General features: G+C 34.0%; 2 protein-coding genes across 5 annotated transcripts in view; one reads left to right on the forward strand and one right to left on the reverse strand.

Moving 5' to 3' along the window:
* Nucleotides 1-3,510: 3,510 nt before the first annotated feature.
* Nucleotides 3,511-20,185, reverse strand: part of LOC110024154 — a 20,552-nt gene continuing 3,877 nt past the window's right edge. Inside the window, exons 3-4 of one of the 2 annotated variants that reach the window (XM_020723948.1) lie at nucleotides 17,936-18,003; nucleotides 3,511-3,556 (exon numbers count right to left, since the gene is read on the reverse strand). In XM_020723948.1, the coding sequence (XP_020579607.1) occupies nucleotides 3,526-3,556; nucleotides 17,936-18,003 (99 nt within the window). In that variant the 3' untranslated portion in view covers nucleotides 3,511-3,525. Of the gene's footprint in view, nucleotides 3,562-17,935; nucleotides 18,004-20,185 lie in introns of both variants that reach the window. The other variant, XM_020723949.1, reaches the window with a different exon arrangement.
* On the forward strand, nucleotides 4,184-16,219 carry LOC110024153 (phosphoinositide phospholipase C 2-like). Of its 3 annotated transcripts, none has more exons than XM_020723945.1 (9): nucleotides 4,184-4,659; nucleotides 7,117-7,313; nucleotides 8,653-8,788; nucleotides 8,869-9,114; nucleotides 9,198-9,436; nucleotides 9,615-9,732; nucleotides 10,486-10,638; nucleotides 10,726-10,812; nucleotides 15,792-16,219. In XM_020723945.1, the coding sequence occupies exons 1-9, from the start codon at nucleotides 4,342-4,344 to the stop codon at nucleotides 16,089-16,091; spliced, it is 1,794 nt and encodes a 597-aa protein (XP_020579604.1). In that variant the 5' UTR covers nucleotides 4,184-4,341; the 3' UTR covers nucleotides 16,092-16,219. The 3 variants fall into 3 exon arrangements, with proteins under 3 accessions (XP_020579604.1, XP_020579605.1, XP_020579606.1); XM_020723946.1 differs by having other exon boundaries at nucleotides 9,639-9,732; XM_020723947.1 differs by having other exon boundaries at nucleotides 15,785-15,947.

Consider the following 20,185-nt stretch of genomic DNA (forward strand, 5'->3'; position numbering starts at 1 on the left):
CTTATAGGAAGCTTTTCCCGAACCCAACATAATATAAACCTTATTTAATTCCTTATATTAAATAGGGGAATTTGTCGGCCAATACATTGGTTTCGCAGACCAAACGGATGTCATAACTTTCTCTAGTTTATTTGATCGAGCCTCACCCTCAATTCTTGTGTTCATCATTCGGGATAGATACAGGATTTGAGGTAAAACGCTCTTTCATCTAAACTATGAAAATTATGGGGTCAGTTTGACTTCATCTTTTTCAAAATTAAAATTAAAAAAAAAAAAAAACGTCCTTCCAAAGCGGGCAACGGGATTTGAATTCTGATGACCGACAACTTCTTACGGGCAAACCCCACACCAAAAATAGTGCCGACAATAACAGATGATAATTAACAAAGAACATAAAAATTAAGAGATGATTGGAAGAACTAAAAGATTAAGAAGATGAGTATTAGGCGTTGATGGCTAGCATAAATTAGATATTATTCGTTTGTATGCGTCCGGAGCAATCAATAAATAAGATTAGAATTTGGATAACATCAATACCCACCATCACCACCACCATTTGACCAATGCTAGCATGCAGGATAGCCATCATCCAATGTTGGTTGTTGGCCAATGTCAAAAAATGCTAGCAAACACAATAGCCACAAACCAATATCAATTGTAGCCACAAACCAATACCAACTGTCGAACAATGTAAATTTTTGATATCACAATCGCCCAATCACTAATCATTGATGAGCATTGCTAATCAATTGGCAACCACCAAATGCCTTTCAAAATCCTTTGAAAAAAATTATCATCATCCATAGGCTTCTAATATCTAACAACCTTTAATGTACGATACTCGTTTCTTGGTCAACATTAAGTTTATAATATGAGTTATGGACCGCTGTAAAAACTTGCTATCAATAATACTACCTTTTCTTTTTGAAGACTTTCATTGTAAATGATTATTTATGTCATTATTGAAACTTGCATTAGTAATTATAACTACAAGGAATACAATGCCCCAATGAACTAATATTTTTCAAATTCTTGTTCAAGAATTTCACCTCTATGATTATGTATTAAGAAAAAATCAATTACTTTCTCATTTAATTTTATTTTAAAGTGGTCTTCTCATCTAAGTAAAATTAAAACAATCACGGGTGAGCATCCAACGAGAAAAATTTTAAGACATTGTACAACATTGTGACATAAAGTATTTAAACTTACATCCCTCAACATGTTTAAAAGGTAATTTATTAACAATAATTACAATTGCCAAAGCTTTCCTAACATTCTCTTTGTCAAATCTCCAAGCTTTAAGACCCCATTCTTTCTCATGTTCTTTATCATTTGCTTACAATACCAATTTTGCGTAAGTTGATTCAATGGTATAAGGATTTTCTTACAAACGAAAAGAAGTGTGCATAGATTTGTTTTGTCATTAATTTTTGGATCGCTACGATATGTCTTTTTAAACTAATTGTATTTTCTTATTTTTCCCCTTCATTATTTTTGTAATTGATAAAATGATCCTAAACATTCGATCTTGGATGGATGTTTTGCCTTTATCTTCTTCTTTTTCTATTAGTATGGTGTTACTTGAAGTGCCCACTTAACAATATGCATTTTAACTCTCGCCACAATATGGTATCTAAAATGTAAAACAAAGATTGATATAAAATTTAAAGGATGAAACTTTAAACTATTTGATTTAAGCAAGACTAAAAAAAACTTAAGAAGATTTTATAGAACAAAATAAACTACTTAAACATGTCATCAAATTCCCAAATGAAATAGCAACTTGTGATATTTTATAATAATAATATAGATTTTAAGTAGAATAATTAACATGCAAAAATTTGATCACTCTAAGTGTAAGGGAAAATGAAGTCTTAATCGTTGGTTTCACACATCTAATTTTAAAAATTTATAGAAATAATGAACACGTATGACCACAAAGCACTCTCAAACTCAATCACATGATACAAATTTAAGAAAAACTGATGAATTTTTAGTTCGATGACAAATGGTAAAAGTTTTACAATGCAATCAAATCCTAAAAAATGGCAAGAACGTACTCGAGCTATTTATGTGATTCTTACAAACAATAATGTATATTTTGTTGCTCTAATGGTTCAACTTGCAACCCACAGATTAACCCCTAATCAATGAAGAATATGTCTCATCAACAATTTAATTAGAATATATACCTAGCATGACCATACTTGTTTACAATCACATGGATGTGATAGCATAATGAAGTTCCAACCGTCAAACTGCTGAACAAGGAATCCATACATCTACCCCCAATCAACTAATAGCATTTGTATCTCATGCAAATGGTGAGAGCATCATTTAAAAATAGAACCTTCTCATAAGTCATCCATTTTTTTTCATTTTCTCTTCTATACATTTGTTTTAGTTTTATTAGCATATATCAAATAGTTGCATAACAAAATAAAAAAAATTCCCATTTCAGGCAAACCAAAAGTAAAAATAAAGAATTAAAAAAATAAATATTCTGAATAAACACTTAATAAACAGAAAAGTACAACCTTCTCCCTTAACTCACATCAATCAAAATGCTTCAACAATTAATGATGTCAAAATGCTTCAGCTTAATGATGTCAAAATGCTTCAGAGCAATTAATGATGTCAAAATGCTTCAGCAATTAATGATGTCAAAATGCTTCAGCAATTAATGATGCCACTAATTAGATAACATAATGTAAAATCATTCGAAAAATATTTACTACACAACCACTTTTCAAAAAGAACCACAACAATAACAATCTGTGCCATTTTAAAAAGTCTGACATTAAATATGTTTTATTTTACAACAATAAAAACACACCACAATGCCATATATCCCAAAAGAGAGAAATGATAGTGTCAACATCACCTATTTTGCAAAATCCACTAATTCACGAAGAAAAAGTAACCATATTTTATTAATATATGTGAAATAAAAAATCATATTTTATAAATGTACGTGAATCAACGAATGCATCTGACAAATAGAAATATCTTTCATGTCTTCTTTTGATATACAACTACAATACGGCTAAAACCTTTTCCTCGCATCAACTGAAGAAAATCTCATGCTTCACAAGTAAACAAATTAGATGATTCACATCTAACTCCATATGTTGATATGAAAATGAAAGCCTTAGGCCCTTAGCCCTTAAGTAAATAACATGATGAGAATATTCAAAAAAATGAAAAGCTATTGCATGTGTATATTGGCTTACTTATATCTAGTGCTTCCATCACAGTATGAAAAATGAAAAAATGGTTACAAAATAGCTTTGCTTTTGTCGAAAAAGTTGAAAAATATACGACTAATGAAGATCAACACAACGATAGAACTGATGTAAGAAACATTATGTCTAGGGCAAGAAAAGTTTAGATTTCTAATGGGGATGGGCCACCTCATACTTAAAACACATTACCCCCATCCCGTTGAGACTCTGTATTCCACCCTCAGCCACGTTAGATGAAATAGGAAAATTGGTGTATGGTGTTCCTCGCTTCAACTCCTCAATCAGGAAAAGGTTGAAAGGCTAGCACACTGCACTAATAGTTAAAGCGAGAAGATATAGGGAAAGAAAAATATCTGTGATATTATAGAAAGGGGTTTGGTTTTTTGGATTATTCAATTTTGAAAAATACAAGCTGAAGCGTAAATAGGCAATCGAATTGAAATCGATTTTTCAAAACGAAACAAATTAATTAAATCAGTATGATTAGATTCGTTTTTTTTTTAAAATTTTAGCCAAATAATGCACATCCGGATGTGTGATTCAAGGATAAATTTGTGTCTGACATCATTTATTTGAAGAAACATTCATATCTAAAGATCATCCTTTCTAGAAAAAATATAAACTGAGTCGCAAAAAAAGGCAAATTATTGAGACATACAACACTTGTTTCAAAAAAATTATGGGAAGAAATTGATTTCATATGAGTTTTTATAATGCTGAGTTTTGCTGCAAATTTTAAGACAATTAATTACTTAAAAACCTTGTTCAAGCTTAATTTTTGTTTAATTGAGCTAAGTTTAAAAAATGATAGATCATTGTTTATTTCAAAGTTTGCAGTATTAGCACAAATGTTGATGTACAGTTTGCAAAAAGAAAACAAACACTTCTGCCGTTTGCTGTTATATACACACAAACGATCATGCCAGTGAGCGGGAATCGGAATATCGAATATATAAAGCCTGAAGCATCGAATAAAGTTCAAATTATTATAACCCCTGTAATTAATGACAATCCTTATTTAAACTACCTTCCGCATTCCAATCCCGGCGGCCGGAAAAGGGCTGATCGGCGAGTAACTGACAAGCTGGGCGCGATGGGGAGTTACAAATGCTGCTTCTGCTTCACTCGGCGGTTTCTATGGAGAGCGGTGGAGCCGCCGGCCGACGTGAGGGAGGCGTTTGCCTTTTACGCAGAGGGTGGCGCAGTGATGTCGCCGGAGCAGCTCCGGCGGTTTCTAGCTGACAGGCAGGGTGAGGCGGTTACGGCTGCCGAAGCGGAGCTGATTGTTGAGAGGATTAGGGAAATGAGGCATCGGCATTCTCCCGTGAAATTCTCTAGGTCTCTCCTCTCGGTTGATGATTTTTTCCATTTCTTGTTCTCCGGCGACCTCAATCCTGCTATACGATCTCAGGTTTGTGCTTGCTTTGATCTGATTTGGATTTAGTGTTTTGATTAGGGTTGCTTGGATTGCGTGCAGTCGGGAGTTGGGGGTTGGATTTGGGCCTTCGGGAATGCTGGAGATGATGATTAGGGTGGATTTGGAATGCGAAACTTTATTTATTTAATTTTTTTAGGTTTTTTTAAGGTTGATTTGATGAAGCCTATTGAAGTGATGAAAATGATTTTTCCTCGACAATTTCGATAAAGATGGAAATAGTTTTGTTAGGGTAAAGTGCTGCACATCGTCAAAGGGTTATGTTTGAACCAAAACGGCCCTCATACTTTGGATAAATTATTGCATACAGACACGGAGATGCATGCTTTGTCCGATCTACATTATAAATCATGGTGATCTATGGTGATTGAAATATTTCGGTGGGCTTCACTTTAAATTTTTTTTTTTTAAAAAAAATTGATTGCATCCTCACCTTAGATTATCGTAATCTACAGTGTAGATCGGACACCGCATACATATGAGTGTCCGTATGCAATAATTTTTCCATACTTTGGTTCTAATTTTGAAAAAATTATGCCATATATATATATATATATGTCGCTCTTTATTACTGTAATAATGGTTTGACAACTATAGAAATGATAAATATGGGTGGGACAATAATGACTAAAATTTAGTCAGAATAGTTTTTAATATTAAATGAAAAAAAAATAAGAGGAGTTAAATTATATATTATAAAGACCGCAGGACCGAAAATTACAGAAGTAAAAAGCTACTAAGCATGCTCCTTTTCCTCTTTCTGCCTGTTGTATAAAAACAAAACACTTTTATAAAGAATATTCTTTTAACTTTTGACTTTTCTTAGTATTTTAAACTTTAAAAAAGGTTTAATGTTCTCTTCTAAAAAGTGATATCTATCGTTTTTTGTTAATTTTTAATTCTTAACTCATTTTTTTTTTCTGATACCTAGCATCTGGCTTAGCCAGTGTTTGACAGCATACCACAGAATTTAGCTGTGGATTTAATTTAAACCTAACCAAACATTAAAAAATAAAAATTTAATTTAACGTTTCGTTAAATTTAATTTTCTTGCATTCTGTCATTTTCTTCTCGAGTTTCATCACTTTTAAGATGTAAATCCAGATTTAGTTAATCTGATTGTGAGGCGGATTTATTCTGCCGTCGCTCACGTGTTCTTCCGTTGTGATGTGAATTTCATAAATCCAGATTTATCGGATTCGATAAATCATATTTAATGTAAATCTAAATTGCAACCAAACACCATCTTGGGCATTGTTTGGTTGCAACTGGGATTAAAGTTAAATTGGATTTATCAAATTCGATTAATTCTTCCACAGAGATGAAGCTTGTGGACGTCGAAGCAAATCGTTTAAATCCGACTTATAATTGAATTTATTACATTCAGATATATGTCATAATGGAAACTGAAATTGGGAAAAAAATGACGAAACTCAAAAAAATAGAGTTAGTGCCTGCCATAGGCAGCTGCAGTTTTTTGAAAAAACAACTGTGAAACTGATGAAAAAGAAATTATTGTTCAAAAAGCTGCTGTGGCTATGACAAATATAAATATTTTTTAAAATGTCAGACCACAATTTTCTAACAGTCATGCAGATAGTTAGATCTGGTAGGCAAACACAGCTTTTAGCTACAACTTTTTGAGAACGTAGACGAAACACAATTTTGCTAAACAGGAAAAACTGTGATGCAGTGCCTTATCGCCGCCCCAAACGCACACTTAACGGAGCTTCGGTTTTAAGTTTTATTTATTTATGTTCGTCTGGATTCAAGTTAAATCCATGCCTTAATTTGAAAAATAGATGAAAGAGCGTGCTAGTTTTGTAAATATCAATGTTTTCAGTGATATAAGATATCGATCAACAAAAAAAAGGCCAAAATATAGATTCTCAGTATATGAGATAGTATAAGTTGGTTACAAATGGAAATTTTATGTTGTCGACTTAAGGAGGTGTTTGGTACGATAATTTTAATAAAATTTAAGTCAAATTTAACTTAAATCCAACCAAACACCATAAATAAGTAAGATAAATCAGCAGTTAAATTCAGTCCAATTTTTGCTTGTTCCGTTTTTTAAATCTGAATTTATTAAATCCACTTATTAGTTGGATTTAACTGATTTAACACATGAAAAGAATATTTCAAATAGGTCTATGCCAAACACCTCAAATGGATTTAACAAGAATTAACTTTAATTGAACCAAACATTATTTCGAATTTAATGATATTTAAATTTAATAACTTCGGATTTATCACATTTACCAAATTCTACTTAACTTCAATCTTCCTTACAGCCAAACACTCCCTAAGTCATTACAATGTATATATGTTCTCTAAACTTGGATTATCATATAATTTACATATTTTTCCATACTAATTTAAGCTAAAGTAGTCTTCACCTGAAACTAACTTTTGTGTTTGCCTATACACCAGGTTCACCATGATATGACGGCCCCCTTATCCCATTATTACATATATACCAGTCATAATTCATACTTAAAAGGGAACCAACTCAGCAGCGACTCCAGTGATGTTCCTATTGTCAAGGCATTGCAGCGAGGTGTTAGGGTGATTGAGCTGGATATGTGGCCTAATCCTAAAAAGGATGATATTGATATTGTCCATGGAAGGTAATCAGATCAAACGCTTTCATTCGTTTATTTGCCATTTGATATTGTCCAGTGATGTTCCTATGTATTTACATATCTAACACCTACAATTTCACACACACACACACACACACACACACACACACACACACACACACACACACACACACACACACACACACACACACACACACACACACACACACACACACACACACACACACACACACACACACACACACGCACCCCATTTCGATTGTGCGCGAGCCCTGGCTCATTGGTAGCCGCCTTCGCGTAAGACCCTTGGGTCGGGGGTTTGAATCTCAGCCCTTTCGGGAGGATTCGAATAGCAAACAGACTGGAAGGGCCCCTCGGTCAGTCCAACCTATAGGGGTTGATCGGCGGTCTCGGACCGTTGATCAATTATATATGCGGTCTCGAAGCGTTTATCAATTATATATATATATATATACCGTTGATCATATATACATTTCTATATATGAAATATATAGACACACACACACACACACACACACACACACACACACACATACCATTTCACTTTTTAAAAGTCAAAATAGTGATATTTTTTATGTGATATGAAAGATTTGGATGTAAAAAGTATAGTTTATGTGTGAGACATGTAAATACATATGAATTGGGTGGTATGTAAGTGCACTTAATTTTTTTTTTTTTTGGAACTCTGTTGGGTTTTCTTAGATACTTGCACTAAAATGATTTTTTTGGAACTCTGTTGGGTTTTCTTAGATACTTGCACTAAAATGATTTTTTTGGAACTCTGTTGGGTTTTCTTAGATACTTGCACTAAAATGATTACTGTTGGTAAAAGGAACTTTTGGTAGGCTTTTGAATTCATAGTAGTTAACTTCAACAAGAAATCTATCCTTTTTACATTTTCATTTGGAATATTTACACTTATATATATATATATATATATATATATTAGTTTTCTATTTAAATATACAAATTTGTTCATATTTGTTAAGAGAAAAATCTCAAAATAGTCCCCCGACTTTTAACAAGTGATCAACTTAACCCCGGAATTTTAAAGTGCTCCATTTTAATCACAATCTGTTGAAAATTGATTCAACTTAGTCCCTAGGCAGAAATTCTTTATATGCTATAATTTTAATTAGTATGACTTGTTACTTGCTTCATTTTCTTTTTGTAACTCTTCATTTACCTTTTAACTTCTTTAAATCCTTAAAAAATTTCACAGTTGATACTTAATTCTTAGTGTTTGATTGACAGGCTCATTACATAACTAACTTTTTTTGGTGTGAAATTCATACATTTATCGCACTGTTCTCTATTTCATGCTGCTTTACTTTATCTGAAGGACGCTAACTTCTCCAGTACCACTCATCAAATGTCTGAGATCTATCAAAGAGCATGCATTTACGGCTTCTCCATACCCAGTTGTAATAACTTTAGAGGATCATTTAACTTCAGATCTCCAAGCCAAAGTAGCTAAGGTGGCACAACTAAAGAAATTGCAAATTTGTATGCTTCCTCACATGTTAAAGTTTAACTGTTTATTCTACATTCAAATTAGATGGTCACTCAAACATTTGGAGACATGCTATATTATCCTAAGGGTGAATCCATGGAGGAATTCCCTTCTCCAGCAACTTTATCAAGAAGAATCCTTCTGTCAACGAAACCTCCAGAAGAGTACCTAGAATCTAAAACTCAAAAGGTTAAGGATAGTGTATCTCAAAAGAGAAAGGAAACAGAGGAGGAAGATTCATGGGGAAAGGAGGTCACCGATTTTAAAGCTGAACTCCATTATGATAGTAAGGTAAAACGTTACAATATGTTAAGAATTTTGTAGTCTCTTTGTTTTTCTTGCTTTTATCCTCTAAATTTACAATTTTTTCACAGCGAGATGGGCAGAATCAGGAAGAGGGAGATAGTGATGATTATGACGATGAAGATGACGACAGTAAATTTCATCAGAACGCTGCCCCAGAATTTACAAATCTGATCACCATAAGGGCAGGCAAACCAAAGGGGCATTTGATACATGCACTTAGGGGGAACCCTAATGAAGTTAGACGACTTAGTTTGAGTGAGCAACAGCTGGAGAAACTGGCAGCATCTCATGGAACTGAAATAGTTAGGTGATTCTCTTCCATTTAATTCAATTTCTTCATTTAGTATTATAGATATGACATCCATTATGGTACCCAGCTCACGCTAAAAGGCTTTTTGGAATATCAAGACCTTTTTTTGGCTTGCAATTGCACAAAATTTTGTGCTAAACTTGTGAAAGTTTTAAACATTTCAATGTTTTAAAAGGTTCACTCAGAAGAACATTGTCAGGATATACCCAAAAGGTACACGTGTCACTTCTTCTAACTACAATCCAATGCTTGGATGGATGCATGGTGCTCAAATGGTTGCCCTTAATATGCAGGTAAGCTATCGTACTTTTTTTCATATTGCGGTTTCAATTGGTTTATTATGCTTTCTCAGTATGGGATATCTTAATAATATTGGATTATTCCGACTTTATGAACATGTAATAAACAAAAGTACTTGATAAAACTCTTTCCACATTTTTAAGTTGTGAGATATATGGTGCCAATTTCAAGCACTAATTCTGCAAAATAGAAATTAAGAAGGTTTAGCATTACATATAGAAATTATTACTAATGATGGAAACATCTTACAACTATTTCTAACATCACAAAAAATCTGGGAAGTACATTATCAAGACGGAACATCAATGCATATCTACCTAGCTTTCTTCATTTTTGTACTCAGAAAATAAAAATGAAACAACTTTTTGAAATCATTTAATATAATCTATCAGCTAATTCCTCACATTTGAACTTCCTCTCATGTAGTTTCAAAATTCTGTGTGTTTGTGTACAAGTTTTTACTAATGTAGCAGCTTGTGGTCGACATTAAATCTAGCAAACATGACAAGAACATAATGTTAATCGAATCATCAACAAACACTACAGCCTATAGACATCAAACCTCAAAGATAAATGGAAACTGTTCGAGTCCATGAGCCCTTCGACTACACGATACTAATTTTATGCTAAGTGCTCATGGAGTATTTTCAAGTAATCTTGTTTCGTGTGGGAGAGCTTATTCTTGTTAGGTTACTTTTCAGTTTGCCCTTTAATTATTGTTCTAAGTTTTTCATTCTCCTTTTCAGGGCTATGGAAGGTCGTTATGGTTGATGCATGGATTTTACAGAGCAAATGGGGGTTGTGGATATGTAAAAAAGCCTGATTTCTTGATGAAAGTTGAACAATATGGTCAAGTATTTGATCCAAAAAGAATATTACCAGTAAAAAAGATCTTAAAAGTAAAACCATTCCCACAAAAATACTTCCCGAGCTTTGTTCTGAGATTGGGGCCATTGCCAAATCTAATTTCTCATTCTTTGCAACAGGTAAAAGTATATTTGGGCGATGGATGGCTTATGGATTTTAAAAGGACATACTTTGACAATTATTCCCCACCCGACTTCTATGCAAGGGTAAGAAGCAAATTTCTAATTTTCATTTCTATTTTTGAGGAATTCTCAAGTTTTCTTCTACAAACCTTAGAAACATTATCATTTAATGTTAGCAATTTTGTCATCATGTAGTCACGATTCCTAAACTTCAACCGTCATATTAAATTCATGCATATAAAAAATCATTTGTTTTCAACCAAGCTTTAGTACATTGTGACGCAAAACATATGTAATAGATATAAAATATGCCATCTGAAGCTACAAATGCATTCATTGATGCATATATTTGCAACTTTGCGTGAAAATCTCATAGTTGTGGTCCTGTGGACCTTCATAAACGTAGAGAATATTGGAATGTATATATGTTGAAATTTGGAATAGACAACACAATTTTATTGATAGGAAGAGTATTTAAACCTAATTATAATAGACTTAATAATGCTAAGCAATAAAAATAGAATAAAATAACTAGGAAAGAACTAAACAGAATAAAACAAAATAGGAAATACATAATCATGGAATGAGATCAAATAATATGTAATAACGGCGTATGAATAGCCATTATAATCTAATACTCCCCCTCAAGTTGAGACATAGATAACAATCATGTCCAACTTGGACTTGAAGTCATTGAACCAAGGGTGAGACAGATTCTTGATGACGATGTTTGTTAGTTGACCACTAGATGACACATGTAATGCAAATCTCCTCGGACTCGATCCTTTTCTTAATGAAGTGTCTGTCGACCTCCACATATTTGGTACTATCATGTTGGACTGGATTGTGAGTAATGTTGATTGCGGTCTTATTATCACAGAATAGCTGCAGCGGGATGGATGTTTGCATACAAAGTCCACGGAGCATAATGTATAGCCAGAGAGCTTCACAGATTCCTAAGGACATGAATATCAATTCAGCTTCAGTACTGTTTTGGGCAATCACATACTATTTCTTGTTTTTCCATGTGATAAGATTACCCCATACAAATGAGCAATAACCCGAGGTGGAACGTCGATCATGAACTAATCTGACCCAATCAACATCTGTATAAATAGCAATAGACCGAGATGTGTGACGGGAAAAAATATACCCGAGCCCAATGTACCTTTAAGTAGTGGAGAATCCGGTGGACAACTTGGAGGTGGTGCTCGTAGGGGTCATGCATGAATTGACTCGTTATTCCAATCCAACCGTGTGGCATAAGTCAAGGGGAGTATGAGTAAGGTAGATGGGTACTCCCACAAGATGCTGGTAATGAGTTTTGTTGACATGTACAACATTGAGCATGTTAGATAATTTTTCATTAGGATCCATGGGAACAACAACAGGTTTGCACATAAGAAAGTTGTTCTCTGTCAAGAGATCAAAAATATATTTGCACTGAAACAGACAAATTCCCTAAGAGGATCAAGCAACTTCCATGCCTATGAAGTACCGGAGGGATCCTGAATCCTTCATCTTGAAGAACAAAGCAAAAATGTCTTTTAAAGACTTCAATGCTTGGATATCGTTACCTGTAAGAACAATATCATCAACATAGATAATAATAATAGTTACTTGAACATTGGAGGATTGTCGGAAGAATAGGGTGAGATCCGATTGAGCCTGAGTAAAACTATGGCCCACGATCATCTTTGTGAACTTGCCGAACTACACCCTTAGGGACTGCTTTAGCCCATAAAGATATTTTCGTAGCTTACACACTTGTCCTCTAAAGGCAATAGAATCAAAACTCCAGATGGAGAGACATGTACACATCTTTTATCGGCTCTTCATTCAAGAATGTATTCTTGACATCAAGTTGAAATAAAGAACAATCTAGATTCACCGCAAGTGACAACAGGACTCGAATAATATTTCAATTAACCACTAGAGCAAGTGTCTTCTTATAGTCAACTCTGTAGGTCTGTATCCTTTGGCGACCAATCTTGCCTTATTGCGTTCAAAGAACTCGCCCAAGTTGAGCTTGGTGCGGAAAATCTATCTGCACCCTACAACTTTTTTATCTAGAGGAAGGTCTATGACGTCCCACATATGATTCCGCTGAAGGTCATTCATCCCCTTCATTACTATTGTTTTCTAGGCTGGATCAGCAAGAGCAACCTCAATAGTAACAGAGATCCGATGATCCATCAGGGCAGTAGTATATGCTCTGTAGGTTGGCGATAAACTGTGGAAAGACGTATGTTTTGTCATAGAATAGAATGAGCATGTCTGATTGCGTACCTTACTCGAAAAACTTGCCTCATTTAGAGGAGGTGTTGTGTTAAGGATGTCGCTCGGATGGAGTCAAGGTCCTGTAGGGAGGATGTGGTCGGATCAAGTCACCAATACACCTCTTGAGTTGCGGAGTATCCAAGTAAGAAACATTTTATAAATTTGGGATTAAGTTTAGTCCGAGTAGGGGCATTGTTCCGAACAAAAGTAGTGCATCCAAAAATCTTGAGATCGAAAGTGGAAAAGACCCAATTGGCATGGAAGCATGACATCAAAACGACTAAAAGGGTTCGAAACTTGTGAATTTTGGAGAGGACTTTATTATGAGATAGGTGGAAAAGCTAGAATGACATCCTTCCAAAAACGTTTCGAGACATTGGATTAAATTATAATGGAGCGAGCAACATCGTGGAGGTGACGATTTTTCCTCTTGGCTAACCTATTTTATTGAGAAGTGACCTTGCAAGAACTATGATTGAAGATGTCTTTACTTACCAAAAATTCACTAAAAATAGAGCTGAAAAACTCACGACCATTAGTGGCACAAAGGACTTGAATATGAGTTTTGAATTGAGTAAAGATAAGGGTGTAGAAATTTTGGAAGGTCATAGCGACTTCCGATTTGTCTTTTAAAATATAGATCCACATCATTCGAGTGTGGTCATCAATTAAGTTCAAGAACCACCGTTTATTGGTGCAGCTGATAGTGCGAGAAGGTCCCTATATGTCACTGTGAATGAGGGAGAAAGGAGCAGAAGACGTGTAAGTGTGAAATGAGCAATGGACCTGGTGATGTTTTGCTAACTGACATGTCTCACAATTGAAGTTGGAGATAGTTTATTCGAAAACATCAGATGATACAAAATTTTCAAATATTAAAAATTAGGATAACCTAAACGAAAATTCAATAACATAATGAGACATTCAATGACTCGACATGAGCTACAACTTTTGAGTATCATTTCTTCACTCTCTGTGTTGTCCTCTTGGAAGCAGTAAAGTCGAGATACCCTCTTAACAGTTCCAATCATCCCCCAAACGATGATCATGAAAAATACAATCATTAGAAGAGAAATTAGTAATGCAATCGCTATCACTTGTCAATTTGTTGATTAGTAATAAGTTAAATTGCAATTGGGAAAATATAAAACAGACTCCAGAGTTAGATCGGTCGTTAGTACAATCGACCATTTACCAGCAATGGAGCTACAGGTTCCATCGACAATTTTGATGGTATTTTTTCCAGAGTACGGGTAGTAAGTCGAAAAAACTTGCGAGCAACCAGTCATGTGATCCGTGACACCTGAATCAATAATCCATAAACTAGATGCTGAATAAGTTATGAGAGCCATAGAAAGAGTACCTTGTCGAGGTTGATGGACCTGCAAAGACTTGATTGACTCCAATAAGTTTGATCAGTTGCTCCATCTGTTTTTTTAGGGATTCAGAGTACTCTAGGATGTTCCGGGTAGGAGTCGGTTGAGTCGTGCTTGGTTTGGCTGTCGTCGTAAGTCCTTTGGAATTAGAGGATTTGGTTAAGGGTTTGTATCTAAGCTTACCGTGAAGTTTCCAACACTTGTCTTGAGTGGGGTTTGAATTGTGATAGTAATCACAAGTGATTTGACAGTTTGAAGTGTCATGGACAACTGTTGAGCACTATTTGAGATCAAGGCGAATGATTCGGCTGAAGGAGTAGAAGCGTCAAACGTGACAAAACTCTTGCTTTCTTCCCAAAGAATTTCGGTGAAAGCAGCGCGAGTGAAAGGAAGAGGATTGCAACCAAGAATACGACACCAAACCCCGTCAAGTTCTTTGTTAAGGCCAACAAGGAATTGGAACCTACGATCATTTTCTATAATTTTCTGGAAGAAGGATAAGTCGGCCGAAGATCCTAAATGTAGTCGTAGTACAGGTCACATTTCATCCATACTGCAATAAGGTCATTATAGTACTGGGCATGGTCTTTGTCCCCTATTTTGCCTCCCATATCTTTTTAAATAGCTCGTACAATTGGTCAGAATTTCCTACATCCGAGTAGATATCACGGAAAATTGTCCAGAGAGCACTAGCTGAAAGGAGAAACATGTACGAATGACCAATTAAGATTTTTATGGAGTTGATAAATCATGACATAACCATAAAATTCTCCATCCCCCAAGCTCCATATGTCGGTTCGGTCTTTGGAGGCTCACACATCATACCTGTGAGGTGACCATTGGAAGAAGTTGCTGTCGTTCAACTTATGAGTTGTGATTAAAAAAAATTATGTTGGCTTCCGGAGCGGGGTTTGGAGTCGATCCTCCGGTAGAGTCAAGAACACTTTATGAGGGTGATTCATTGAGAGAATCAGCCATAATTCCGACCGAGCCAAAAGATTTGCGGTGATGCCAAATATAAACCCGTCAAAGATTGTGTTTTCAACATGGTACATTGGAAATTGCAATTTATGTACATCTAGAAATTGGATTCTAATGGATGTAGTATATCTTAATTAGAGAAAGGTGTCAACGTCGCCAGATTTTTTGTTAAGGGACATTTTAGTCTCAAAGTTTTTAAAGTATCAATTTAGTCTCCATATTTTTATAACAGGGGCTAAATAGTCCTCTTTGGGAACTATTTCAGCGTATATTAAAATAGTCCAAGGATTAATTTAACACTTTTATAATTAATCAGATGGTTATTTTGACACTTACTGTGATTATTAATTGAGAATTACAGTTATCCCTGCTTCATTTGAGTTGAAGAAAGCTTGTGCTATTGTTTCACTTAACATCAGCCTATAGGTAGGTATAGCTGGAGTACCAGCGGACTGCATAATGAAGAAAACAAGGATTATAGAAGACGAATGGGCTCCCGTTTGGAATGAAGAGTTCATCTTTCCATTGATCGTCCCTGAGTTGGCTTTGCTTCGAGTCGAGATACACGAGTATGACATGTCCGATAAGGACGATTTCGGAGGGCAGACATGCCTACCAGTGTTAGAATTAAGGCAAGGAATTCATTGCGTGCCACTTTGTGATCGCAAGGGAACCCAATATAAGTCTGTAAGGCTTCTTATGGGTTTCAGCTTCTCTTCAGAATAAGGTACTGTATGCTATTAAAAGTTATGTTCTTTGATATGTGGTAATATACTGTTTTCCAATACATGGTGTTAATATTTTATGTAGGGAATATTGTATGATGCTTTATTTGTACATAAATCATTCTTAAAAGGCTAGAGAAATAAGTTCCTCATATGATCATATCCCTCTTAAACAATCTCCAAATTGCACTTTTAACTTCAAGATGTTGACAAGAATACAACAATAACAACAAACCTTTATCCCACTAAGTGGGGTCGGGTGCATGAATCCTTTTTCTCCATTGTGTCTTATTGAGTGTCATATTTTCACTTAATTCTAATAAATTAAGATTATATTTTACACAACATGCTCAAGATCTTGACAAGAATAGAGGATAAAATTCTTCATTTTTATGTTTGGTGTTTATTCCATATCCCAAGAAAGAGCGGGTTTTCATAACATAGATAACCAGCTGTTGTGCATGGAAACTTAATAAATTAAAGGGAAAATTACACACAAAGCACCCAATTCTTATGGGTTTACCTATCTCACACCCACAGTTTCATTCGTACACACATAACACTTTATCTATGGATGAAAAGATTGATTTGACTATTGAAAGGTAATAATGAGTATTACTTTTCATATGATGTTTGTTATTATGAAAATATTGTGGTGTGAGATACGTAAATATGAAAGTTTTAGGTGCTATATACGTAAAAACCCCAAAATATGAAGTATCCAACATGAAGCACAAGGACAGACTAATTAGAAGGAAAAAACACAAACACATGTTAATTATGGCAGCAATACATGTTAGAAAGAAATATGGTCACAAATAAAAGAAAAAAAAAATTAAAGAAAGATTTACATACATGCCACTCAATTCTTACATATTTACAACTCTTAACATCTAAACTTCAATTTTTACATATATGCGGCCTTACATTCGTATGAAAATGTGTATTTTATTTTTTAAATTATAATAGTGATATTTTAGATGTGATATGAAAGATTTTAGTGGTATAAATGTTAAAAAGACAAAGTTTACGTGCAAGGTATGTAAATGCAAAAGAATTGGGTGGTATGTATGTGAATGTCCTAAATTAAAACATATATGGTGGATATGGCTATAAATAATTTAAGTATATTTGTAGTCTTTAAGCTCAAATCATCACTCTCTTCAGAACGTACAAATGTAATGACACCTATGATAGCAAGTGATTTTTCAAGGAATTGAGGCTTTTATTTCGATTTTTTAACCGATTAGATAACGACTTGTTTTTGAATTATGAGTAAGAACTTTGCCATCAGTAAAAATTTGTCCACAAGTTCTTTTTTTTTTTTTTAGATAAAAAAGTTAAAAGCTCTTATTTTTAAAATTATTCTTAATTGCATCATAAACAGACAACAATAAATTTCTTTTGGGGCATTTACATAAATACCACCCAATTCCTATGTATTTACATCTCTATCACCTAAACTTTGATTTATTACATTTATGCCACCCAAATCTTTCACATCACTCAAAAATACCCTTTTGCTTAACTTTTAAAAAGTAAAATACACCATTTTCTGCATAGGAAAGGTTTTATATATGTAAAAATTGAAGTATAAATATTAGATACATTAGGGATTGAATGGTAGAAATGTAAATCTTCCATTTCTTCTTTGTTTTTTTAACATTTTCTGAATCTCGTTCAAAGCAAACACACACAGAATAGGCAAGGTATTAAGTATAATTTTCTTTTATGAACACTTCAAGTAGTAATCCCAGGTAGAAGAGTAGTAACAAAAACGCAAACAATGAGATGGAAGAGAGCTCCAGTACTTTATTGCAAGTTCAAATTTGAAAGACTACTTACTAATCTTCTTCGACTAAAAAGACTACATCATCGTTCTTAAGGAAGTCATGTGTTGTGTGATCAACTATCTGCAAAATAGATGAATAAAATAGATCAAAACTGATGAACACAAATCCAACATATGAATTTACATCATACCACCCAATAGAAAGTTTTCAATAGAAAATGGGCATTTACATACATACCACCCAATTCCTATGCATTTACACATCTAACACTTTCACATCACCTAAAAAATACCACTATTAACTTTTAAAAATTGTAGTTTAGGAGTTAGATATGTATCTACATAAGAACTAGTGGCATGTATGTAATTCCTTCAAATGCTAACCGGATTTCATATCATTGTACCTTCAAATCTAACAAAGAAAATATGTATGTATCATTGTACCTTTCAAATCTAACATGCCAATCTTTTTCTAACCCAATAGAAGGAATTACATCAGATGATACAAAATTTTCAAATGCTAACCGGATTTACAGACAAAAAATATATTGATATTAGATATATCAATATAAAGAATAATGTAATGCTAACCGGATTTCTTACTCATAATTCAAAATTTTGAGTAACCCAATAGAAGGAATTACATATCATTTGTATCTTTCATATCACCCAATAGAAGGAATTGGCATGTATGTAATTTTCTAATAACACTTTCACATCACCCAATACATACAATCTTTTTCTAACCCAATAGAAGGATCTACATATGTATCTTTCATATCATTGTACCTTCAAATGCTAACCGGATTTACAGACAAAAAATATATTGATAATATATTCTGGGTTAAAGTTCATTTAAATTCTCTTTTATGAAAATTCATCTCCCTAAACAACGGAAATTGTATGTTCCACATATACTGAAGAACTGCGCAACATTTTATGAAATCTGAGACAAGTTTTGGCAATTTTATTTCAGAACCTAAGATTGTTTAGTGTGCAACTAGTAATTTCATCACAATAGCTGAAGGATAAATTAGAGAAAGATCAATACATAAAATTAAAGAATAATGTAATGCTGTCCATTAATCTGAGAGAAGATCCAGATGAAGATGGATTTAAGTCCTAAAACTACACAGAGTGAAATGATCCGTTAGAAAAAGATTGGCTGCCTTAAACATCTGAATTTAACTGTGTTTCTGCTGGAGGGTTCTCAGGAAGTCCTGAAATAAAAAATTATTTTCCCAAGGATAAAATTCCAGATCATGATGTGATAGCAAAAGGAACTACAATGGAGCATATGATTGATAAGTATGTCTTAAAAGTAAGAGGATAAAGATAAGCCAAACATACAAATCTCAATGGAATTCTATAAAAAGGAATGGCCGAGATGCAGAACAAAGAAAATATGGTTAAATGGTGCAAGGCAAACTTAACAAATTGTTGCACTCTAGACTCATTAATAGTGAAGCTATTTTTCTATTGCTCCCATATATAACTACTTTTAATGAAATTTCATTGGTAATATATAAGAAAATTGCAGGCTCTAAAAATAAGCATTTCTGTATATCGGTACCTTAATTTTTGACCGCATGCATGATATTCTTGCTTTAGAATATAAAAATCTTAGCAATCAAAAGAGTTCTATAATGGTAATTATGACTAGTATTGTTATAAGGAAAAGACGGAGGAACATAAAGGGCAAAATTCCTATATAGGGGAATTTTCTATGGATAATATTGGTAGCGATGCTTTGATGCCTATCACATCAACTCTTTTAGACAAATCTCTACGACTGTTAGAAGCTTTTTTTTTTTGGTTTGTTTAAATCTCTAATGTTTTTTAGGGGCTTGCCTAGAAAATGCCAATATGGCAATAGTTTTAGAGTCCCCTATAAATGTATTTGCAAAAAAAAAACAAAGATTTGAGAGTAGGCGCCAAAAAACTCTTTATCAATTAAGCGGCTATTTGGGATCAATTTTTGTTTTCTGTTTATTATTTTTGAAAAAAAAGTAGGAAACAAGCATAAAAGCAATGTTTGCCTATTTATTTTATTGTTTTATTTCAGTTTTTCATTTTTTGGGAGAGCGCTTCTATTTTTAAAATATTAAATATAGATAAAACATATTTTTGTCTGTTTTTAAAACACCAAGACAATTCTTCACCTAGTTCCTCGGTCGTCGTCGCCAACCGTCAGCCCCCGCCAACTGTTGTTGCCACCTGCCCACCGTCGTGGCGGGCTCCGGTCACTACTAGCTGACTCCCGCCACCGCCGGTCGTTGTCCGCTGCAGATTGTTGTCCTCCC

The sequence above is a fragment of the Phalaenopsis equestris genome, unplaced genomic scaffold (assembly GCF_001263595.1).
Source record: "Phalaenopsis equestris unplaced genomic scaffold, ASM126359v1 Scaffold000250, whole genome shotgun sequence".
In the NCBI taxonomy this organism is placed as follows: Eukaryota; Viridiplantae; Streptophyta; class Magnoliopsida; order Asparagales; family Orchidaceae; genus Phalaenopsis; species Phalaenopsis equestris.